The 26,284-nt window shown below is 32.4% G+C and overlaps 1 protein-coding gene across 2 annotated transcripts; it reads right to left on the reverse strand.

Moving 5' to 3' along the window:
• Nucleotides 1-1,408: 1,408 nt before the first annotated feature.
• Nucleotides 1,409-21,548, reverse strand: LOC132731650 (transmembrane protein 209-like). 2 transcript variants are annotated; one of them, XM_060717869.1, is made up of 16 exons: nucleotides 21,387-21,548; nucleotides 17,635-17,814; nucleotides 16,023-16,081; nucleotides 15,656-15,787; nucleotides 14,364-14,602; nucleotides 13,424-13,577; nucleotides 12,981-13,064; nucleotides 11,668-11,828; nucleotides 10,693-10,755; nucleotides 9,711-9,807; nucleotides 9,236-9,361; nucleotides 7,426-7,529; nucleotides 6,891-7,005; nucleotides 6,174-6,268; nucleotides 3,368-3,441; nucleotides 1,409-2,847 (listed from the first exon to the last, which is right to left on the reverse strand). In XM_060717869.1, exons 2-16 carry the CDS (start codon nucleotides 17,793-17,795, stop codon nucleotides 2,793-2,795), a joined length of 1,719 nt encoding a protein of 572 aa, XP_060573852.1. In that variant the 5' UTR covers nucleotides 17,796-17,814; nucleotides 21,387-21,548; the 3' UTR covers nucleotides 1,409-2,792. The 2 variants fall into 2 exon arrangements, with proteins under 2 accessions (XP_060573852.1, XP_060573862.1); XM_060717879.1 differs by having other exon boundaries at nucleotides 21,348-21,405.
• Between the last annotated feature and the right edge of the window lie 4,736 nt (nucleotides 21,549-26,284).

A 26,284-nucleotide genomic window follows, 5' to 3' on the forward strand; every position in this document is an offset into this window, starting at 1 on the left:
ACGTTACAAATGTGCAGTATTATAAAAAAAACTATATTAATGTCACGGTTATCCAGTGAAAAGTGAACTTACACACTTGAATTATTATATAAACATACATATATGTAACCATAGATCTACCATATAATAGGAGTCATAACGATATGATCATGAGTCATAATTCCATTGTCATTGCCTGTTTCGCCATTTGTTATTAATTACATATACATGTATTGATACAAGTAATAATTAAATTTCATGTCGTGGACCTATGCTTACTTGAGCAAAGACTTACATTATTAAACATTGAAGTCGCAGTCCGCATGGTGGTGACGGTTTTTGAAGCTTACATTCCAGATAACGGCAGTTCAGTTTGAATTCATCAGCACACATGCAGCGTTATTCTTGGGTAGGCTGTGAATGATGGTTGCCTATACTACTGCCTTAACTTTCGCAAACAGCTGATATTATTTCTGAATATGCCAGAGATGAGATATGTACAGTGCGAATGACCGTACAAAGGATCTCATGATTAATCACAACGTAAGTGACTTGCACCGTCCGGGAATCGAACCCGAGTAGTCCAATTCACAGACCAACGCTTACAATTTAACAATCTGACCCATCTTCGCAGTTTATATAGAATATCAGAGGCAGTTAGGGAGCTACTTACAAGCAGTCTAAATGGCGGGGTTTGATAGAAAAGGGCTGACAGTTCCGGCAATTCTTGAGCAAAATCGAAGATCATACACTTGTAAATGTTATTGAACTGCTCTGAAAATGTTATAATGAATTCCACAATGATTTTTTTGTGCCTGACAATGAACAAATATTTAAATCTACGGACAATTAGTTGTACCTGAAAGCGAAGATGTCTGACGATTGTATGTTCAAATGTTTTTTCATATTGTAAATCAGACAATAAAGTTTAAAATTGAATTTATTTCATTTTAATGCAATAGAAATTGTGCAATATTACAAAAACATATTACTCAGAAGATGTATGGTAATCCATATTCCCACGTTACATATACTTTTGATAGGGTTTGATGAATATGTTGTGAACAAATACAACCCGAATTTTTGGACCAGTAAATGTCTAAATTATGCGTTAAAATACCTAGATGCATAAGCTCGTATGCTAACAAATAATCTAAGAAAGTTTCATGGCTATAGCAGTTATACTTTAAAGTTACAGAAATGTGCGCACGGCACAAACTGGCCTTTGGACAGACAACATGATGTATGTACAGTGAAAAAAAAATGTATATATGTTTATATTCCTTACCTCTCTAATGGAGTAGGGGTGGGTGGGAGTGCCGGGGGGGGGGGGGTAAATACCCATTACGTTTTTTTAGAAAGAACTGCAAATTACTGTACAGTTTACCCTTTGTAAAATACATTTTACATGTATAACAAGAACAAACAGAAAGTTAAAATCAATATTTATTGTTTTCAAACAATTTTGTACAAAAACGTTTTTTTCCACTGATGTCACATTTACAGTTATAACAAATATTTACAAAATGTCAACACTTTCATTTAAAAATATAATGATGATAAATCAGGTAGCACATAAGTGTCACACACTTGATAAAAATATATTAAATGAAAATGTTAAAGCTGCACGCCTCCAAATGAGCACAGAAATTTCGATAAAATCAAACTTGAAAATGTACTAAAATTTTAGGAAAAGTATAAAGATTCATAATTCTAGTAATAATTTACATTTTATGTGCGATTAATGACCAATTTTTCAGTATTTATAACTATATTTCTACTGTGTTACTAACGCAGTAAGGGCCATTTTTGCATATTTTTACCTCTATTTGGTAATTTACATTGGTTGTAAGTGCCATTGATAATGTGTAAATTGCATTCTTTGATAGCTTCAGAATAATATAATGTTAAATACATTTTCAAATTTTCATGAAAATTAGTATGAATCTGGAGGCGTGTGTACATTTATAAACAGATTATGTCAATGCAGGTATCAAATGAAATAATGACTTGAGATATTAAATTACTTGCCCAAATAAGAAAATGACATTAAAAGATGTTTTAAGGAGGAAATACAGTACTAAAAGTTCTATGACAAAAACACCACCTCTACTTTGTATAATACTTTACTTCACTATCTGGTATCACCTGAATAGCCCTGTCTTACCTATACAAATAAAATCTACTAAAACATCTGTCATCACGACAATTTAAAGCTAATCCACTGAGGTTTTTGTAATGTAACTGAATTGGAAATTATTTTAGACATTTATATGCTATTTAATGTAGATCTTGCCAAATAACTGGTAGGCAAAATGTTAAATAAATCTCTCACTGAATTTTTCAAGAATAATTATTTTTATGTAAAAATGTAAAAGCGCCTAAACACACTTTTAACTGTAATTGGGCTTTCCTTCGAAGAAGGTTTGATTTTCAATTAAACTCAAGAGTGTGTGTCTTTATTAAATGTTTTCATGTTTTTCGTTCCCAGTACCTAAGTGGATATCAGTATGAATTTCGATTCTATTAGTTTTTTTTGGTCATTGAACCTCACTGGAGACTAAATCCTTACATCTCAGTCATCCAAGGTATATGTGTATATCAAAGCACATTTAAAATTCTTCTCACGATTTTTTTTTACACATCTGTTAATATCATATAAATTCACACTTTACACACTTTCATCTATACAAGCTGCCCTGTAGCCATATACATTTTTGGTTAGGAACTGTCCATTGTTATGATATCGCAGTCATCATGGCATGCTGTGTCAGGTTTTGAGCAGTTCATAGTTTTTCGGCACCAACTGGCCTTCAGTTATCTATAACACAAAGTATATTCACACCAGACATGCCCAGGTTAACTCTCCTGAAATATACAAAACATAAAAATCATCCTTTAACTTTATCTGGTCAAAAGAACAAAAGTTGTTAGCAATCTTAACTCTTTTCCAGTACTTGATAGTAGTATAAAATAACAAGTAAACAGTACCTGATAGAAGTATAAAATAAAAAGTAAACAGTACTTGATAGTACATTGTAGTATAAAATAAAAAGTAAATTTCTTTTAAGTTAAAAAAGGACCACAATTCTGTCCAAATCCAGGTTAGAGTTATTGGCCTTGGACAGAGAACACCTTTTACACTCTCAAGTGTGTGAAGTTTCAAACCATTAAATTCATTAGATTTTGAGATACCAACTTGCACCTACAGACTTCCCCAAAGCATGACACTGACGCCTAAGGACAAAAGCTCTCTCTATTCTTCAAATAGTCGGGCTAAAAATAAGGTCACCCAAGAGTTTGTGAGTCATAAATTCAATATACCTGTATCTAATTTACCAATAGTAGTTACTTATTTTTTAAGCAATAAAATATAACATGAATTTACCCCAACATTCCATTTTCTATGTGTTTTACGTGATGCAGGAAAAACAAAATGGCGTGAAACAGATTATTCCTACCCTGAAAAATAAAAAAAAAATGTTTATCATATTATAGCACATACATGTGTTTCACAATTTATTTTCTGCAAATTACACAATACCATATATTGGGAAAAGTTTCATATCTGAAAATAAGTACTCCTTTCCCCAATCCATATAAAATGTATATTTTAAAGGAAGTAAGTCACAAAAGATTCATTTTTTTTATTTATTTAGAAACATTTGCAGAGAAATTGGTAACAACAGATTAATTATACAGGAAAGTCTGTAAAGTGGGCCAAACTTCAAAATATGACCAGAAACAATGTGTTAAAATCAGTGTTCTAGATAATTATTTTTACTCAAGAGTCAATACTCTCTGTTTTTTATACTTCAGAGTAAACTGCCAGTTTCTAGCCAAATGAAGGAGTAAAATTGACTCTCAGTTTTAAGAACTTGGGAGTCAATTTGCCGCAAATAATGATACATTATATTTATATACAGTACAGCCTGACAAAAAATAAAAAAACTGCTCTCAGTTTTATAATTTATCAGAAATATTGCAGCAAGGCAAGGTATTATTTATATTTAGGTTTAAGGCATATTATAAGAACTTGAACCATTTTTATGTGAAATTAACTAAATGTATACATGCAAACAGTTGTGACCCACACTGAATTCTTTTAGCTTGTGGGCTAATTATCAACCATTTATGTACCAAATTACATGTTGAGATGACTGTTAATTTTAAATTTAAAGGACAGTAAATTATCTTACATATAAATGAAATAAAATAAGGTGTGATGCATAACTTAGTTTCATTGTATTTTTTTCTTTAAAAAATAGGAGCTAGGTACACAATAAAAGGTTGCAATTAATTAATTTTTTACTGTTCAATGTTAGACTTTTGGATGTTGAGAACCCGTTCTGTGGCCATTTAGTTGTTACAACACAAGGCACATTTCAAATGCACTACATCTGTCGTATCTGACGTTACAGACAGCCACGGGAAACCTTTACTCGTAGCATCTAAATTCTAATGCTGTCGTATGAGTTTTTTTCGCTCTTGCAAACAATAGTCAAATTTTTTTCAAAAATTGACTGAATTACACACTGAGAAGACACTGGGCTTGTTCACGGTAGAATGTGTCGATATTTTGTGTTTGGGTTTCGAACAAGATATCATCAATGTATACAACTTGATAATTTGATAAAATTGACAATATTTTATCGTCTACTTCAATAACGTGACAGACGCTTGATTTATCTTATGTACATCTATTACCGAGCGTCTCAGTGATACAAAGTCGACTGGTTTGCAATTATAAACCCAGGCTGAGAAAATGACACACCTTTATAGAACAGTAAGCTAACCAGTCAGTCATTTTTATCGGTGTCAATGTTGTTATGTATGCAACATATTACATGTATATAATTTATATCTGACCAGTTGGTATTTCCAATATTATCATTGTTCTATTTTTAGAACATAAACTACATGTATGTACTAGAAGGTTCTTAACTGTTGTAGAAAACTCATGCATTATATTTAGATAGAAACTTCTGGAATGATCTTTATTGTTGAAGTTGCTAGATTATGATTACTTGAGAACATAATAGACGTTTCTGGAAACTTCTTAGTTAATATATAAGGAGACATTTTTCATTAATCCTTTTTAAGTCATCAGTTACCTTTTAAGTCATCAGTGATCTTTTAGAAATCAATATATTTGGAGTATTATTCAACTTGGATATAAAGTGATTTATTGGAGCTTGGATTTTAAAATAAATTATTCTTGTGGATTTTATTGTGGGAATTTATTCTAAAGTGTTCTTGGATTTAACTTGGATTTAAATGTGTTATTCAAAAAGGATCATTCCAGGATCAGACTAGACATTTAAGATTTTCACTTTTATTTGGACTTCAGGTATTTGTAAAGTAATTTGTTATTTTATTTTTCTTTAATATTTTTCTGTAATAAATTTGTTATATTGTTACAAGTTTGTTGCTGGCTTTTCTTTCTAGTTACGCCTGGCTCGTAACAATGTAAACATTGCCTACGCCAAATTTGTTTCACTAAATGCGTAAACTGTAATTATTATGCGTAAATATACGCCAAAATGATGACGAAGCTGGCGTATCCCGAGTATTTGCTTGCGTAAATGATGCCGATACGCACGCTATCTCTAATGCTGTAAAATTGGCTTGAAAACCAGATAAACAATCGAACAACAGTAGCTGCGGAAAATTTGAAATTGGCATATTTGTACATTATCTTTGAGCAACTACCAAGATCTCGAATCATAAATTTTAAACCAATTGATAATGAAAAATGTGATCTTAAATGCATTTTATCTTCTGCCAACAAAGTTGAAATTAACAATGAGCATACAATGCAATGAAAACCTAATCATCTTAAGTTTTATAGACCTATAGCTCTTAAATGTGAGCTCATTGGGTAAATACAGCCTCTAAAATAAATAGGACAAAACATGTGTACTGTCAAGATTTTAAAGTGTACAAAACGAGCACTGAACTTTTGTTGTTGTTTTCAGCTTTAATGATGGAGAAAGACCCCAAGGAGCCCCTCTGTGCATTATTCAGGCACCAATGAGCACGTAAGTAGAACCACCAACATTTCAGTGAGCTGACTAGATAGTTTCCTCACTTGATAGAATCTTAAGTCCTGATAGGATTCAAAATCACAGGGGTAAGTGAATGAAGTTTCATAACAAGACAGAAACAAAATAATAAATATATAAACAACTAACCTTTGGAAGATTATATATAGTATCTTTTATGACAACTTGGAAGTGTGGTGGGTTAATACTGCTCTGATACAGTAATAGGTTGTTTTTCTTCAGATCTAAAATATATACAAGACAGCACTGTAAAAATAACATGATGTGTCAAAGTAATATTACAGTCCAGATTTTGAACATAAAACATTTCATTTTGGATCTTATGAGACCTGGTGCTGACAATAATACAGGATGTACTGACTATTTTTTCTTCTGTAAGTCATTTGCTAATAATGACGGCTTAAAATTTTGTCATTAAATTGATAATGATAAATGAGTCCAAGTCTAAATGTTTCAAAACTTTTAAAAAAGTCAAGTTCTACTTAACAAAGTAGCAGTACTTTGATTTCGACTTGTCAGATGAGCGTACTGAATGAAATCATTTTATCCTAATCATTAAGTAAGAAACACCTCTATCCTTATCAGATATAAGTAATGATAACCGTTCCATGCTTAATATCTTAAATGGATTTGTCAACTTTCAAGCTGGACAAAACCTTTCAACATTATTTAGGAAAATATCAAAATAAGTTTTTACTAAATAGCTAACAGTGCAGACAGCATTGATGACAGATGTGCCAGCTGATCTTGGTCTGTACTGGTCACATTGGAAGAACCTGTTCCGGCTGAATGTTAAAATAAGAGTTTGAATAAGAAGTTAAACAAAGTGATAATGATATAATTTACCTATTTTATCCGGTGTTTTCATGAAATGTTGACTGGTGAATGTTTTACCATCTGGGTATTTCAGGTCAGGTGGCAGCCTTGCATCTAGGTAGCAACATAACATATGCATCACCAACTGCGGATAAAAATAGAAACATAAAATGTTGATATTAAAGGGACTCCACTCATGTTTTTTTGACACAAAATGACTGGAAATAAATTGTTCAAGATTAACGATTCATTTGATGTAGCTCAAGACCAAAAACTTGTATGTAATATTTCAGATCATTCGCAATTTATTCTAATGGTACAAAGGATCCACAACTGAAAAGTGTTGCAATGCTTTATATTAAAATTGTACTAAAAATAGCACAAACATACTGTTTTCAAACCTCTGAGATCTTTTGCATATTGTTCTGTATAAAGAGTCCAAGCTGATCTATGAAAAAAAGTCAAATTTGATGTTTTAGACTTTTTGACCTCAGTTGAGTTCCTTTAAGATATGATTGAATTTAATGTGATTGAATATAATATGATTGAATATAATAAGACATACCCCAGCATCAGTAGGAAGATGTTCTCCCCATGTGTTACCATAGTTACCATCTGATCCACCACTACACCAATAATACTCACTGAAACATCCATCACTACCTAATTCTGTAAATAATATAGTTAATATTAGTTATGATTGACACACCAATACCCACTGAAACACCCATCACTACCTAATTCTGTAAATAATACAGTTAACATCAGTTATGATTGACACACCAATACTCACTGAAACACCCATCACTACCTAATTCTGTAAAAAATACAGTTAACATCAGTTATGATTGACACACCAATACCCACCGAAACACCCATCACTACCTAATTCTGTAAATATTACAGTTAACATCAGTTATGATTGACACACCAATACTCACTGAAACACCCATCACTACCTAATTCTGTAAATAATATAGTTAACATCAGTTATGATTGACACAACAATACCCACTGAAACATCCATCACTACCTAATTCTGTAAATAATACAGTTAACATCAGTTATGATTGACACACCAATACCCACTGAAACACCCATCACTACCTAATTCTGTAAATAATACAATTAACATCAGTTATGATTGACACACCAATACTCACTGAAACACCCATCACTACCTAATTCTGTAAATAATACAGTTAACATCAGTTATGATTGACACACCAATACTCACTGAAACACCCATCACTACCTAATTCTGTAAATAATACAGTTAACATCAGTTATGATTGACACACCAATACCCACTGAAACACCCATCACTACCTAATTCTGTAAATATTATACAGTTAACATCAGTTATGATTGACACAATAATTCTCACTGAAACACCCATCACTACCTAATTCTGTAAATAATACAGTTAACATCAGTTATTGATTGACACAACAATACCCACTGAAACACCCATCAAAATACCTAATTCTGTAAAATTATACAGTTAACATCAGTTATGATTGACACAATAATTCTCACTGAAACACCCATCACTACCTAATTCTGTAAATAATACAGTTAACATCAGTTATGATTGACACAACAATACCCACTGAAACATCCATCACTACCTAATTCTGTAAATAATATAGTTAACATCAATTATAATTTACACTAAAACACTCGCTGAAACACCCATCACTACCTAATTCTGTAAATAATATAGTTAACATCAGTTATGATTGACACAACAATACCCACTGAAACATCCATCATTACCTAATTCTGTAAATAATACAGTTAACATTAGTTATGATTGACACAACAATACTCACTGAAATACCCATCACTACCTAATTCTGTAAATAATACAGTTAACATCAGTTATGATTGACACAACAATACACACTGAAACATCTATCACTACCTAATTCTGTAAATAATATAGTTAACATTAGTTATGATTGACACAAAAATACCCACTGAAACATCCATCACTACCTAATTCTGTAAATAAATTAGTTTATATTTATTAGGATTGACAATAAAATATTGACTGAAACATCAATAACTACCTAATTTTGTAAACTAAACAGTTAGAATTAACTATGATTGACACTAAATACTTGCTGAATGATTTTAACTCTGTAACAGCAAAGTTAAAATCAGTATAAAAAATGCATCTTTTAAGTTACCTATAACACATACTTCTGTCTCAAAAATTCAATTATCCTTAAAAAAGTTTACTTATTTCAGAAAACAGTAATTATGTTATCAATATTATAATAGTCATACATAAGTCAAATAACAATGTAAAATCTTTGATGTATTTTGGACCCCACCCCGGCCAGCAACAAAACTGCTGTATATTGTACCTTTGATACGTTTCACGAGATATTCCTGATTGTCTGAACACTCCAGGTACGGCACTAATGCGTTTAATGTAGGAATATGTATACTCTTTGTCAAAGCCAGCTGTTTTAGTACCGACACTCCAACCTCTGTAAAAACAAAACAAACAAGAATCTTGGTATCACCTATGAAATCCTCAGGCATCTCTTAGATATGGCTAAACACAGCCTTTTCTCATGATATCTATCACAGAAACAACCCAGTAACCTGCAAAATAATCCTAGATACCTGAAAATTTAATTCCAACCTTGACTTGATCCAAGCAGAATTTGTCTAGCAAAACTAATATGTGCCTAGAAATTACTGATTGACTTTGTATATACACTCACATATATAAATTTGGCTGCCATTATCATGGTGGTAAGAAAACAAAAACTAGCTTGAAATTAGGAGCTTAACATTCATATTGCTAGAGATAAAGAAAAACAAATTTCTTACCTCCAATTTCAGTGTCTTCTGAGCCTATCTTTCTCAGTTTGGAGTTAACATTGCTAATTTCTTGTGCTAATTTCACCAATATTGTGTTGCCAATCCACTGAAAAATAATGTATTATATAATTTATTAGTATAACTGTTAAATCATGATTCTTCTGATGGAACTCTGAACCTGTCACCTCTAAGTTGGTAATGCTTATCAAGGTATATGCACCTGTTATGTTTGGGGGATGTAGGTGGAAGGACTTCTGTGTCATGGTGATAGTTAAATGTTTGTGACAAACAAGTCAAACAAACCAAAAACAATATGCCCTTCAAATCTATTGGTTGTTTGTTTGATTGATTGGGTTTTAAGTCACACCGACACAGTATAGGTCATATGGCAATGTTCCTGCTTGACTGGTGGAGGAAGAGCTCAGGTGCCCTTTTGTGCATTATTCCGTGCATTCCTGAGTTGAACCACCGACATTCCATAAGCTAGCTGGATAGCTTCCTCACATGAAAGAATCCATGTCGAGATTCGAACCCACAGCGGTGAGGGGCAAGTGGTTTGAAGTCAACGACCTTTACCACTCGGCTACAGACGCCCCTCAAACCTATTGGTTGCTTTATATGTTAAACAGGTAAGTTATTATTGTCACTGGCTTTTAAAGAGTAAAAGAACACATGTAAACAAGAGCTGTCAGTAGGACAGTGTGCTTGACTATTCTTAGTGCTTGATAGTAAAACAAGAGCCTGGATAATGTAGAATGTAGAATTATCTAAGTCTAAAAAGGGCCATAATTCTAATTCTGTCAAAATCAATGTAAGAATTATGGACATTGGAGAGTGACCTACTATTACGTTTTTGAGATATTTATTTGCGTGAAAAACATAACCAATGTGTGATGCTGACACAGACACCTGGGTTGTACAATAACTCTCCCTATTCTGCAAATAGTGAAGCTAAAATTGAAAATAAGTTATCAGTTTTGACAAACATTACCTTTCTTAGCCTTTCAATCCAACAAAACAAGTCATCGTCTGTCACACCAAGAGGTCCCCACACCTGAAATATAACAGTTCTGTAAATTAAGTCACAAGTCTTCCTTAAACTTTAATAAAAGTTCTCAATATAATTCTATCCTATTGAAATAATCTGTTCTGTAACAGACAACACAGACTTTGAATTAGTTACCAGTTGATTTACTATTAAATGGAGAATCTAACAAGCTCAGTAAAAGGAGAATTATGTTGGTTAACAAGCCTCAAACTAACACACAATGCATATTGGTATTTTTGGTTTTTGTCATAATTCAAAAGCTCTTCAAAGGAGTATTTGAAATTCAATTATTTAGCCTTCTTTAATGTTTTTTGTTTTGGGTTTTTCGTCACATCACACAGATAGCATTCGGACTTTCCCAGCGTTTCTGGTGGGAAGACCTTTCAGGTTTTCCCTTCCGTGCATATTTCAGGCCACGAACGGCCCAGAGAACCCCCGACATTCCCTAAACTAGCTGGATAGCTTCCTCACATGAAAGAATCCATGTCGAGATTCGAACCCACAGCGGTGAGGGGCAAGTGGTTTGAAGTCAACGACCTTAACCACTCGGCCACGGACGCCCCACCTTCTTAATAAAGCGCTGGGTCCCCTCTTTTGTTATCATGAACACTTATTGGAAATCAGTATGTATTTAGCAGGCATCTGTGGGCAAATGTTTGAAGTATCTGTCTTCAAACCACTTTCCCCTCACCTATGGGTGCAAATTCATCCTCACAGACTTTCGATTTCGTTTATTTGTGAAATATATCCAGCTAGCTTACAGATGGTTGTCGGCTCAACTTAGGTGCCTGCTTGTACTTGAAATAAAGCATGGAGGGGCATCTGAGGTCTTCTTCCACCAGTAAAGCTGGGAAGTTGCCATATGACCTTTACAGTATTGGTGCAATTTAAATTCCGACGAAAAGCGAATGAACTCACCTCTTCACCCATATTGTCATTATCATCAGCTCTAGATTTATGTGACTGTGGTGATCTGCTAGCTAGCTGGTACTGATTCTTTCTTAATATATGACTGTAGTCTATACTTGGTCGACCATAACTCCAAAACGAGGAGCTGTTCAATGACATATCCTGAGAACCTATAAAATTTAAAGATAACAAAACAAATATAATCAGAAAATCTATGTTAAAAGTATTACAAAGTGAACATATATAGAGAACCCATTGCATTTTCTTTACTTAAAGGGAAATGGTGAAAGGGCCCATGGAGAGGGGCTATTGTGCTGCTAAAGGGAAAATAAACAGAACAACATAGTTCATTTTTTCTTAAATATATGTATATAGACATGTAAACTGTGGAACAATATACCATAATGTTTTCAAACAACAATATTCCTCTTTTTCCATTCTTGCAATAAAGGGAATCTCAAAAAAAAATTTTTTTTCTTTTTTGATGTTTTGAATTTTTTTAAGGAATAAGTGAAAAATATATATACTTTTTGATGAGAGGAATAAGACCGACTTGGCAATAAAAAAAGCACTGGTATCTATATACTAATGTTTTAAAATTGAATAAAATAGAGGATCTTGCATAAAATCTGTATATTATAATGATGAAATCAGTTATGTTTATTTTAATGAATAATCTCACAAAAAACATACTTCTTTGCATAGTTGGCATCAACTTTAATCATAGTGCTTGACATACCATTTGTCAATTAAAAGCCATGCCAGAACAGTTGACAAATTTTCACATACTTAAGATATTATATGTTTTTACCTGTATTTATAATCTGGTTAAGTTAATTACGAAATGTTCAGTACTGATGTTAAGTTTAGTTTATAAAATGTTTTTTGGTGGTTTATAGAAATATATCAGTGAAATATAAAACTGATATTTCACTGTTTGGAACAGTGAAAATATCAACTTGATATTTTCCACTGTTTTTAATTTAAGCCTGTTATGTTATTTCAGTGATATACCAGTGTGCACAGTACTGGAAATGAACTTAATGACATGATGTCGTAGTTGATGTCACTTTGCATTATTATTTGGTGAGCTTTTCATTTCGTATTAGGTTAAAATGTCCTTTTAAACGTTTCTTCGCATATAATAAAAAGAAAATTTGTTTACTTTAGTGTAATATCGAAATATTTTGCACCTTGTGAACACCAAAAGTTCATATTTCACTCATGACTGTGTCACTCGTGAAATATACCTTTTGGTGCTCACTCATGAAATATATTTTGATCTTACACTTAACTAAACAAATATGCTCTATAAAACTCACTGAGATGTGCCCTGTATTCTTTCTCATCCTGTTCCTTAAGGTACATAGATAATGACTGTAGATCTGTCATCTTGTCTGATGGAGCTAGAAAACATAGCAATATAAAAAATATTAAATACCAAATATATATTATTTATTACTGATCAACTTATCATATAATTGATTAAAATCTTGTATCTTTACTCATTATGCAGAAACATTCAGCAAAATTCCAGGATTTTTTACCAAAGATGGTCGCATCATTTTGATTTGCTAAAATAATGTAAGCTGATACCTAAATCTTAGATTCAATGTAAACAACCCACCAGAAGTTGCCTAGTTAATGGAATAACCCACTCCTTTGGAGCCTGCATGAACACCAATGTATAACACCAGGATATATTTATTATTCATTTCATCACAAACTTAACCTATTCAAATTAAGTATTAATTGTTTAACATACAAGGAGATCTGAAGGATGATGACATTGAGAGCCGAGATCGTAGACCGCTACCGTCTAAACTAGACATAGACATTCCTGGTGAGTACGGTAAACTATGTGACATCGAGGCACCAGATGAATAACCTGACATGTTGCCATGTGTGAAACTAGCACTCTGAAAATAACAAAGTTTAAATACACCCATAAACACTTTCCATATGAACTACATGTATGTAAATAACCAAAGTAAATCAAGAAAAAAAATACGAGTTGTTTCCCTTATCTTCAATAAAATTTTATCTCTTATGGTAAAACAATACAAATTAAGCCGTTTAAAAAACTGCTAGTTTGTTGTGATTTAATGTCCAATTTTAAAATTTATTACACCAATGGAAAGCTTTGGATCTTAGCTTTGTAACAGTATATACTTCAACACATCTTTTGACACAATAGTATTTAAATTAACTGTTAAACCTACCATATGACAGACCATTTTACATACGATTTATACAGTGAGATACGCAACTGTTTAACTTTAAATTAATAGAAAAACTAATGATAACAATAGCCCGTCGTCTGCTAGTTTGGAAAGCGTTTATAGGTGTATTGGTAAATGAGATAATTCTACCATCCTCAAACAAGCTCAAACCAACTAATCAACATTTTCAAATTTGCTGTGTTGGCTATTCTTTAAGGTTTCTGGACTTTATAACATAGAAGTAACAGGTTAAACATAACATTGAGACTTTCCAAACTTTTTAATTATGCAATAAAAAAAATCAGGTGAGAAATATGCAGTTGTAGTTTTAGGGTTGGTAGCAAACCGAGAATTAATTGTAAAAGGCTGAAGTTGGCATAATAACATGGACATCTGAGTTACAGAGATATATTACTTTAATCCATAGAGATTAACTTGCCACAAGTGCATAAAATGTAACTACAGGTTATCTAGATTACTTACCCTGTCAAAGGATGTATGATGACTGCCAGACATTGATAAAAATGATGCTCCAGGGCTTGCGTAACTATGTGCCCCAGTGAATGATCCTATATTTGTAGGTGTCACATGACCTAGACTGCTCCATGGACTGGATGATGGGGAGTAGGCAGTCTGGCTTGATGGAGAGCTGGAGAACACTAGACTGTGCTCACTTGATGGTGAAGAATGTGGCTTCACTGGAGACAGCATAAATCCTGGATCTGTAATATATATAATTATACACTGAAATATACAAATGAAATTTTATATTATAAACATTGTAAAATGAGCTATTTGAGAAGGAACGTCCATGTTGTATCAATTCATATTGCACAGGATCTTTTCAGAGGACGAGTGGCTTCAAATTTCTACTCGTCCTGCATGCTTTGCTACTCATCCTGTATTTTTGCCTTGATTTTCAAGATAAACTTCACCGATGCATTAGTACCTCATCAATGTAAAAGACCGCTAAAAATTCTCATAATCATTCAATTTCTTAACATAAATTTAACAAACCAAAACCGGAAACAAAGCTTGTGTTTTAGGTTATGTATAAATCGCGCACTTTATATTCCATGGTTAAATGTAAACAAACTAATTTTAAGAATTCTAGCTTTCTATTACACTTGACCGAAAATGTGTGATATAGATACAAATGTACATGTCAAGGCTAATATTTGAAGTTCAAGCAGGTTAAAGGGACTCAACTGAGTATTTTTACCACTGGGAATATATATACCAGATGTATGTACAATTTGATGTAGATCTGACCCAGTATCTTATATGCAAAATTTCAAATCATTCCCTTAATTGCTCAGTCATTCCAGAAAACTTATTTATGACCATTGATGGAAGGTGTTTAAATGGTTAAACTCAAATTGGGTTAAGAATCACATAAAAATATGTTTTTCAATTAAATCCTAGTAAATTTCTGTATTATGCTTTGGGCATCTTTTTGGAAAGTTGTTCAATGTAAGAAATTCGAAATTTCAAATTGTATGCCTTTAGGCGTTTGGTGGTTCTTTCTTTAAAAGGTTAATTTATACAGAATTTTCTTATTTTAACTGTGTAGGAAGCTGTCAGCTTATAAATACACACTCAAATACATTCCTGGAATCAACCATTATTGAGAAATGAGTATAAAGTTTCCTGCTTTAGAAAACAAAGGCTTTCTCTATTGGGGTTTAAACCTAAGCACCATGTGACCCTTAGATTACTAGTCTGATGCATTAACCACTTGAACATGTGGCCACTTAAAAGGTTCAATCATTTACCGTTATCTCTAACTCCAAGAAGCTGTTTCTGGACCTGTGTTACTTCAAGTTGTCTACTGAACACACAGTATGATATGTAGGTATATATATCAGAGATTATATTGAGTATCAACGCCAGGATTACCACAAATTCTGAAAATAGACAAAAAACATACACATATTTGAAGAATTGTTTTATTTTGAAGTTTTTTCAAGAACTGAGAAAAAAGGTATTATTTTCAATTGGAAATATTAACCAATATCTGTGACCAATATTATATTAGCCATAAAATTGTGTTTTGTAGTGCATATTATCTTAACAGAAGTAAAAGTCTATCCTTTACAGAGATATTTGAATGAAATATAAACAAAATGTTATGTATCTCACCTATTAACCACAATATATTGCTCTTTACATCCAGACTACCAGACACTACATTGTAGTTCCTGAAAAAAACAACACCCATAATGATGCAAATTTTGTTACTATTTTGTTCTTTTTTTATCTTTTTAGTAAAACTTTTATTCTACTTTTAAACAAATACATCTACAGTGCTGAAAGTACATTTTAAGATGTATCAAACATTTCCGATATCAATGTAAAGGTATTTAATATGAAATTAAAAACTACACCTCACTAACTCACACATTCTCACCTCATCAGATAACTTTTAGTTTTTTTCATGACCAGACTTTTCTATATTAAAATATGCATGCAGGGCTCACACTGGCTCAAATAAAATAATAGCCAATAATTTCAACTTAAAAAAATAATAGCCAAAAGTTCAGCGGACTATTCACGAATTAGTGATTAACAACATAAGCAGTTGATTAAATAAACATTACATTTATATCTTTCAGCTTTATAAGGATTCTCAAATAAACTGATACATTTGTGTATATTGAAAACTACCTTTTTTAAATAGAACCACAACTTTAATTGTTATTATAGAACAGAGTAAAAACGTTATGATTAGTATAATTACTGTATAACAATAATATTAAAGATTCATTATAACTTTACATAATGCTGTTATCAGACAACTTTTTTTGTTTGTTCTTATCAAATTTTGTCAGCTATAACCAATCATCACACAGAACTGGAGTAGATCTAGATCATATTAGCCTATAGAAATAACACAAGTTTGCAAACTCATTCACAGAATGCAGCCTTTTTTCTGAATAATTTACTGAAAAATATCATCATCACCAATGTAATACGAATTTTCTGCCATAATAGTAAAGATTTTTAAACAGAACATAGCTTATTTCACCTTTAAATAAATATCAAAATTATCGGTGTCGCGAAAATATGTGACAATCGGATTTTTTCTGTTTTCTGAAGAAATATTCACAATTTTGGTTGTTGTGCAAATAGTTGTTTGGAATTTAATACTTTTTAAATATTTTACCATTGTTTTCCACTGGCGATTTAGTCAAGTAGCTTAAAACAAAAAAAATCGAAATTTGCAATTACTGGAATAAAATTTCACGGTAAATTTTGGGTAAGTCAATATCCAGTTTATCAATTTTAAACCAATTTTTGTGGCTAATTGACGGATATTTGATGGCTATTATAAATGCTGGACAATATCTTTAAAGTACTTATACAATTATACATCTCGCATGTATTTTATCACCTCGGGCAATATAGTTAGCAGCACGTGACCGTTAAAAAGTTGACACTCAATTAAATGCACCCCGCTGGTGTTAATTGGGTCTACTGCATTCATTATCGATTTTTACACCTGATATAAACACTGTTGGAAGTAAAAAATAATCGCCAGATTTTGTAGCCAAAATGCAAAAATAATCGCCAATCTTATAAAATAATCGCAAATGGCGACTATGGCGACCGACAGCGTGAGCCCTGTGCATGTTTTGACATCATTATTATTCATATATTAAAAGTTAATTTGATACAAAACAGTATACAAGAAGTACAAAATGCATCTGAGACACTGTCATGACTGATGATCAAGAATATCTAAATTAATTACATTTCCAAGTAGAGGAAAAATGTGGCAGCAATATTCATAAAGATTGATATAAAAGACCGCCTCGCATCTTTCAGCAAAAGTCTCTTCTTCCAGGACTTTTCAACAATTTCACAAGATGTTGGACCTTGTACCACTGGAGAAGGGCTCTCTGACAGGCCCATTGCTTTCTCTGTCTCTAATCTGTAAATAAACACCTATAATTTTTACTCTGCAGCAATTTTTTCCCATACACAAGAGGCATTGAACAGGGCATTTTTTGTTAAAATTGTGAAGGGGCCTGGACCTGTTCATTTTGTTAAAAAAAGCGGGATTTGTTATAAAATTGTGAAAAAAAATTTACGTAGTATTTGGTATTTAGTGACATTATAAAACCAGAAAATCTGCTTCAAGTCGATACTTTTGAAATTGTGAATTTTTTCCGCCACTTTGTGAAAAAAAAAGTGCAATTTTGAATTGTGAAGGGAAAAAAAGCCCTGTTGAATAACAGACTATTCACAATCACCAACAGTATTTCACAATTTTCAGAATGTCTGATGGACTCATTAACAGTTCTGCAAAAAATTCACAAACAATAAATTCTACAGCTTTCAATTTTAATTTTTATTTTTTCTTAATTTTAACTTGTAACAGTGATTAAAATTGCAATTTGTCATCAATTGTGTCCTTTTGCTACTTGTGAAAATTTCAAATATATAAAAATATAGTATTCAAACAAGACATCATTATGTTTCATTTTTCCCATAAAAATCTTAAAATATCGTAATTTAAACCTTGACATATTTGCACTTTAATCAGAACAGAAGACTGCATCTATGGTATTGTAACTACATGTTGTACACACAACAGTGTGTATTGTAAAAGCTTTGTCCAATGCACAATACCTACACCGCCCTTTCTGAACCATGTAGATTTTCTTTTGTTAACGGTTAAGCAAACAATCAACAAATTCTCAAACCAAGCTCGTTCTGAATAGGTTTGCTTACTTTCAAACTTGTCACAAGGTGAGAAAAATATGCAAACTGACCAGGAACATATGAATACAGTTCCCCGGCTTTACAGACTTAGCTATCTGGACGCTTACACATTATCTTTCCTAATTAATGCGACATTTCTGACCGGTGACAAACTTTTAACTGTTTAATCAAACTGATGTCACTTTCTAAGTAACAAAAAGAAATCTTAATTGAAATAAAAAGTCATTTTACTAGGAAGAAAGTGGAGGAATCACGGGAAACAACAAGAACAAAAATACTGACAGTATGCCCTTTTTTCATACATTCGTGCCTCTTGAGCGCTAAATCAGCGCATGCGCAGTAAATGTTTATCACATGAAAGTAATTTTTGGTCAATCATGTATACTCAACTCTCATTTTTGTTATTTAAATTCAATAAACATGAAAAACAATTATCTATTTTTAGTATCTTACCTTTTTTATGACGACCTTGACCATCTGAATCTATCAAACGCTTTCTCATTCATTTCGTGCTTTTTGATTGGTCCTCCGTGTTACGGTGTATTATTTAACCCTAAGGTCAGTATACTAAGTTCAATTTAAAAAGTGTCCATTTACTGGCATATAATCATAAAACTTGTGTCAGTGGTGTGTCTTGCTAAAGAACAACAGCCTTTAAAAAATCATATCCATACTAGTTTTAATGAACATTTTTAATGTTGTTTTGACTTTTGTGATTTCTTCTAACAAGGTAAGTAAACTGATAAGAGTATCTGACCTTATTTGCAATATAGCAACATTTGACCTAAATATTTTGATTCTAAAAGCCTTAATTAATATGCTTATTTTGTTTCTGTGTGTGTAGATCAGACTTCCCGAAATACGTCGGTCCGACGGACATGTCAGATAATATTTGATCAGGTCCGACGAGTTTTTATTCCGAATCGGTCCGACTGTCCGGCTTTTATCCAAGCCGCATGTATACAAAATGGCGTCGCTAAAGGTGCCAAACCTCGGAAAAATAAAAAATCTACGTCAGAGGAACAGGCAAAACAGCAGTAAAAGGATAAAAAGAATAGACCTGAGACAAAATTTAATGAAAAGTAGAAGCAAGACAGTGAATCGTTGGTGTATGATAGGGAGGAGATGAAAATGCGCTGTAAGGAATGTGCCGATTTTTACGGCGAAAAAAATAAAAACAAAAAGTGTCTTAGAAATACAAACACAAGTCATTCTTTGATTTTGATCAATTTTATTTGGTCCGACAGATTTCGTTTCGGTCCGACAGATTTTCATGGTTTGTCAGACCGAATGTCTGACAGTTTTTTTTCAACTTTCGGGAAGTCTGGTAGATATAAATTAATTTGCTCCCTAGATCAAAAGGATGCACACCACAAAGATATAACTAAACAAATTGCAAATGTTAATTGAATGTTAATTGGTTATTATATTTTGTCGTGTGACTTTTTAAGAATAGTATATAATGATAAATCTAACACGGAGCAAAGGAAATTTCGTCACGTGACATGAAAAAAATGGACACCGGCAAATATGAAACAGGAAAATTTTACGAAAAAGTTGGATTTTTTGCAAATTATGAATAAAAAGTGAGTTTTTTTGTGTTTAATAGCAGAAGTAGCAATGTATGGACACGATTTAGCAAATTATTCATGGATTTACACCTGTTTTTTTCTCATTTTCTGTTGATGAGTGCTAGTCCTAATTATAAGACCTATACGTAACCTATTTCATATTTATCATTCATTAATCTGATATTTTACATTTTTCATTTTCCATGTTACGTTAGGTCTTAACAGATCTTTGCAAAATCGTGTAGCAAAAAAATTGACATTAGACATCGATTTAGATCTAATGAATTTAAACAATTAAAACAGCGTGTATTTACATTAATTTTGACCTATTTATGAACAAAACTAAAAAATAAATACCTTTAAACAAAATAATTGAACTGTCACAACCGAAAAGTCATGATTAAATCCTCTCATTTAATTAAATTCTTTGTACAGCTGATATACAAATGGCCGCCATACAGTGCGCGAAATCTGATTGGCTAATTCAAATGCAAGCGTTTAAATGAGTCCAGAAGTTTCTAACAGAATATTTTTTCAACGAAATAATTGCCCATGCACCGTCAGTGTGTTCGAATATATTTTTCCGTTCAAAAAATTGGAATCAATCTGTAAAACGCTTTACTTAACCAGTATGGCCGATGAGCGAAATAGACTGATATTTATATTTTATTTTTAATTGATAAGTACATTGTTTTAAAGTTTTTGTTAATGATAGACCATGCAATTGAAAGAACAGAAGATAAGCTTTTGAATAAAGCTTCAAAGGCAAGTCAACAGACTTTTTTTTAATTTTTCAAAATGCTACGCGTTTTTGAGCAATAACTATTTGACGTAAAGGCTTGACCAACATAAAACTATAACAAGCCTGTAACGTCTAATCTATTGGACTAGATGAGTGCTAGCCTGCAAGTTGTCAAAACAGTTGCATAGTAATCGGATATGCACGCGATGTGCACGAGCGTATATTCTGTAGGCACGAAATGTATGAGAAGGCACGAATGAATGAGAAATGGGGATAAACCTTTTCTTTTAGCGGTGTTCAACCCTCAAATAACCTGAAACTATTTATTTTAGAATTTGTTCTATTCTAACAGTAAATTTTTCACAGGTTGAAGTGTTTTCAACTGTAACGTAATATTTTAATCTTGGAGAATTACTTTGGACTTACATAAAATCTGCTATACGAGATATATTTTAATAAATTCACCTTCTTCGATTACCGCTTTCCCCACTTCCTTCGGTGCGTAAAATTATAAAAGGGAAGTAACTTTGTATAGAAAACTTATAAATAGATTGCGACTTAAAGCTAAATTTGCGGCACAATCTTTGCAGTGGTTGGCTCAAAATTATTTCACGTTTGAATGCATGCCTGTTTTAATCTTCGCAATATTGTATCAACTTTCTTACGCATTCCAGTTTCAAAAAGTCTCAAATTTCACATTGTTGTTTCGCAAACAGGACATTTCGGCCCCAAACCAAATCGGCCCCAGTTTTTCGAAAAATCCCGGCCCCTGGACGTTTATTTTTAAGGCCCTTTAATTTCCGCGAGACGCTTTCGCCCCACTTTATAGTGCAATTCGCCCCTTGATTAAACAACAATTAAATTTAATTAACATTAAAAACAATATACACTTTAAATTCTTTAATTAATTATTTTATTTTATCTTTTTTTGAATATACGTTAATAGTTTTAAAAGGTTGTTAACAATTACGAATAAAGGCATTGGGTTTACTTATTTAATAAAAAAACCCACCAACTAATTTCTTGGGTTGTAGAAGTTAAAAAACAATTAGCTGGGGATAGGAAATCTAGCCGATTCGAAAATACACCCCAACAAACAGATTGGGCCGGTATCAAATTGCGGCATAACACAGACGTAGGGTTAATTTTTTGTCCCCTTCATTTTTTCCTCTAAAAATTTCCAATGAAATGGGTTTCCCCCTTGCTGTAAAAGCGTACACCCATATAAAAACCTTCAACTTTCTCACAATTTTTCCCCCTGGCAACACAGAAATTTATATTTCAATGGTGTTCCGGTCGTAACTTCTTCCTTGAAAGCGCGGGTCAACAGATTCGAAGCCCCGAGAAAGAAAATTTTTCCAACCGGTTTTTGTCGTGGTAACCGTAAACCGGGCTTCTTCACTCAAATTAACGCTTGTTTCCTTTTAACATAATATGTAAATTAACCCTGAAACCACTGACTTTAAAAAGTTTGTAATAATGGTTTGTCAAGTTAATCCAAATTCAATCGCCCCATTTTTGGACTAGATTTTACCTGGTGTAAAATTATTAATTATCGGGGCCCATTTTCCGGAATGATCAACGTAAGGGCGCATAAAATAATTCAATGATTAACGTACGGCCGGCAATTTTTTCTACTTGGTTTTGATTTTCCTATTTGTTCCCCCAGACTCAAGCCTGATTAATAAATTTAAATTTTGTTATGTAGGAAAATGAAATTAGATTTATTTGTTCCCCATCTCCAGAAAAAAATAAATGATTGACAATGGCTGGCACATCCGGGTAAGCAAATATACCCTTTTCTAGTCCTGGTGGCTTATTAGATTTCGGTGTAAAAAAATATACCAAGTAACATTCAACTACGTTTTAAATTTAGTGATTTGGATTTTTTTTGTATAAACTCTCATCAGAAAATTTGTGGGTATTGTTTTGTTTCACAATTAAATTTCTGCCAGTGTGGTTGTGTGGGCGATAATTTATAATTGGTCCCCTTTTTATCCACTCCCTTTATCAAAGTTAACAAAAAAAGAAAGAAATTTGGCGAGTTATACGGCAGAAGCCAAAAAATGTTTTTTAAATGGTCAACGGAAGACTTGATTTATATTTTTTCACTCCTGAAATTAACCTAAAAATATATCTGTGTTTAAAAATTACTTGGATAAAAAAAATCCTTAATTTTTGTAAACTCACGGTCAAAACATAAAAAAAAACGAAAAGTGATTTGCCGACCTAGCTTACAACCGGCAGAGATTAGAAATGAGCACATGTGTTATTTATACAATATCAATTGGTCGCCCTCATCATAAGAAGAAAATATGAATGGAGTATCACAAGGAGTTATCTCCTTAATATTTTGGAAATTTATTTTAAAAAATTTAAGTTTAAGAAAATAAATGCATTATTTTGCGAAAATTCAATAAATTTTTTTATTAAATAAGAATTCCCATTTTTAATATTTGACGAAAACCGTTTTGCTCGCTATTCTTAGGCGGTGGGATGTTACTGTTTTATGCCACTATGACGTCAGATATATTTTGCACGACGACATATTCCGTACAGTTTTTTTTTATTATAATTGATTTGATCAAAACAATTACATCCAATTCATAAATCTTGCTGCCTATCATATTTTGGCGTTTTTTTTTTCTCCGCAAACGCCCCCCAACAAAAAAACAAATTTTTTTCCAAATCTCTTTTACAAAATAGTATTGGCATGTATCAGCCAATAAAAGAGTGTCATTGAAATTTTTGCGGTAAACATTTTACCGACCATGATAAAGCTTTCAAATCGGAATTTATTGGATTTTCGATGTTTTTATCTCATGTCCGAGAAACCCGTCCCAGGCTTTTGAAATCATTAAAGCTAGACCGCTCCATGAATGCCGCTTTCAGATGACGTCATTATCTTTATGAAAGAACAGCTTGTAAAATTACTTACGCCTACTATGGATTAATAGTGTTGTACGAAGTATGTCTTATTTAACATGGATACATTTCGTATATCCACTATTAATCAACACATAGTTAAGCCGTAAGTAAATACAGTATCTGTGTTTGTTCCTTAACAGAAAAATTTAAGAAACTTTTTTGACTAAGGATCGGATAGCGGGCCCCGGCAGAATTGTTTCTTTTTCCCCGTAGAAACCAGCTTACGGAAATGAATTACTAACATACTAAGCTTAGTGGTCCAAGGCTTTTTATTTGGCTTTCATTAAATATTTTACTTTCCCTTTTTCGTCACAATACCCTATTGTCAAATGTTTACACGTTAACACGGGTTTTCTCTATTATTTTTAAAAGACTTTATTGAAAAATAGATTAGTTAATGTAAGTCGCTACCCCAAATTTTATTTCTCAGCCACCACACATGAAACAGCCGCTTGTAAATCTTAAAAAAATTAAATTGGCGTTTAAAAAATTTTTTCATTGAAGAACACTGAAAAAGACCGAATAAACCTTTTCATTGGATCTGTATGGTGAATTTCCCGTTCCCCCAATAGTCGATTACTCATTCATGGGAACAATGCTAATTAATAGTGGGACGCTATAATAAGGTGGCCAAAAAAGCCCCTTAGACACTTAGTAAGTTTTAGTATTCCATTATCCCGTAGCTGTTTCCTACAAAGAAATTAAAACTATCCTTCTGTCCTAACCGCCATCCGCTCCCGTCAAATCCTATTAATTTCCTCCTATAGAAACAGTACGGGAAATAAGAACTAACAAATATACATTAAGATTTATTTTTATTGGATAATTTGCAGAATTCTAAGTTTCACTTTTTGAAACGAAACTCTTTTAAGATCAAACCCAAAGGTTGAGTTTGCTATATATTCGAAGTATGGAATAAATGCCAAAGAAAACCAATACACTTTCGTGATTTTACCCTTCCTAATTCCCGCGGGATTTATACTTTTTAAATATTCATTCAACAAAAGCTTACCTGCAACAAGGCTTTTTAAGGTTAAGCCAAGCAATTCCGGGTTAGCCCATTGGCGAAGAGCCCCTCGGGATCGGATATTTTTCTAATCCGATACAAAAAACAACATGAGAACAGAATTTATTAATGCCAAAACACTAAATAATAATTCAGTTTTTCTTTAATTTTGGGGGTTTTTTTTCTTTAAAACCAATTCTCTTTAATTGGTCCTGGGGTTAACTGGGTAACTAACTTTTCTCTTACATAGAAAAATCAATAGCAAGACAAAAATGCGCGGCCCCCCGTACGGGGGGTAATCAATTGTTTATTTTGTGGCGCCATAAACGTTAATCATTTCCTGAATGCCCCGAATTTTAATTATTTTCCACAGCGTTATTTCATCTAGCCAAAGAATGGGGCATTGAAATTGCTTAGATGCCGACCATTTCAACCTTTTTTTTTAAAATTTAAGGGGATTTTCCAAATTTTAATATACATATATGTAAAAGAAAAAAGTGGAATTTTGAGAAGGAGCCCCTAGGGTTAACCCCAGATCAAAAACCCGGTTTTTTTGGAAAAAATTCCCCTTTTGGGTTTTTGAAAACTGGGGACCCCCGGGAAAATTTTAGAAGAAGTAAAAGGGGGCCCCAAACAACCATGAAAATTTAAATTTCTGTGGGGCCAAGGGGAAAAATTTTGGAGAAGGGGTTTTTATAAAAGGGAACCCCTTTTTTTCAAAATGAACATTTTTACGAAATTTTCAGAGGAAAAAAGGGGGAAAAAATTTCTTTTTTGGCCCCCCAAAACAACATTTTGTTTGGGTTACGAACGGGCGTGATTTCCTCCCCGTTTAAACATCTATATTATTCATTATTTCGTGTAATAAAAATATTATTGTTAAATGATTATCAAACATATTTAATAGACATTTGTATATTGAAAGAGTTTCAAATTCTCAAGAAGAGGGAAATGTAACGATATCAGATACTAGTTTAACCTGCATGATTATTTTACCTTGACCTTTATATTATCAGTTCTATTCCATTAATGCTTGAATGGGCAGTTCTTATTTATAGACAGGCGATTCCCGCCACTATAGCCAGTTCTGAGATTAAACTTGAAAAGCTCACACCTGTGTTCTTACTTCAATCTATTCACATTTGTGAATTACTGAACTCCGTATCCATAATAAATATACGTACATAAATTATACAAGAAATATTACAATCTTAAAATATTATCTATATATGGTGTAAATAATTGTTTGTTTGTGTATTATATTTTTTCAAATAAAGTTTATATTCTGTTCTGTTTGTATTGATTACTTTTCCCCTAAAACTACTTTTCAAATCTAGTTTTTATACAAAATGATTAAATATATGTATTAATTGATTCATTAATTTATTGAAATTAATATATCGGTTTAAAATACAGTACTTATTTTGGG

Source organism: Ruditapes philippinarum, unplaced genomic scaffold (genome assembly GCF_026571515.1).
Source record: "Ruditapes philippinarum isolate M1 unplaced genomic scaffold, ASM2657151v2 ctg833_1_1_1_1, whole genome shotgun sequence".
NCBI classification, from domain to species: domain Eukaryota; kingdom Metazoa; phylum Mollusca; class Bivalvia; order Venerida; family Veneridae; genus Ruditapes; species Ruditapes philippinarum.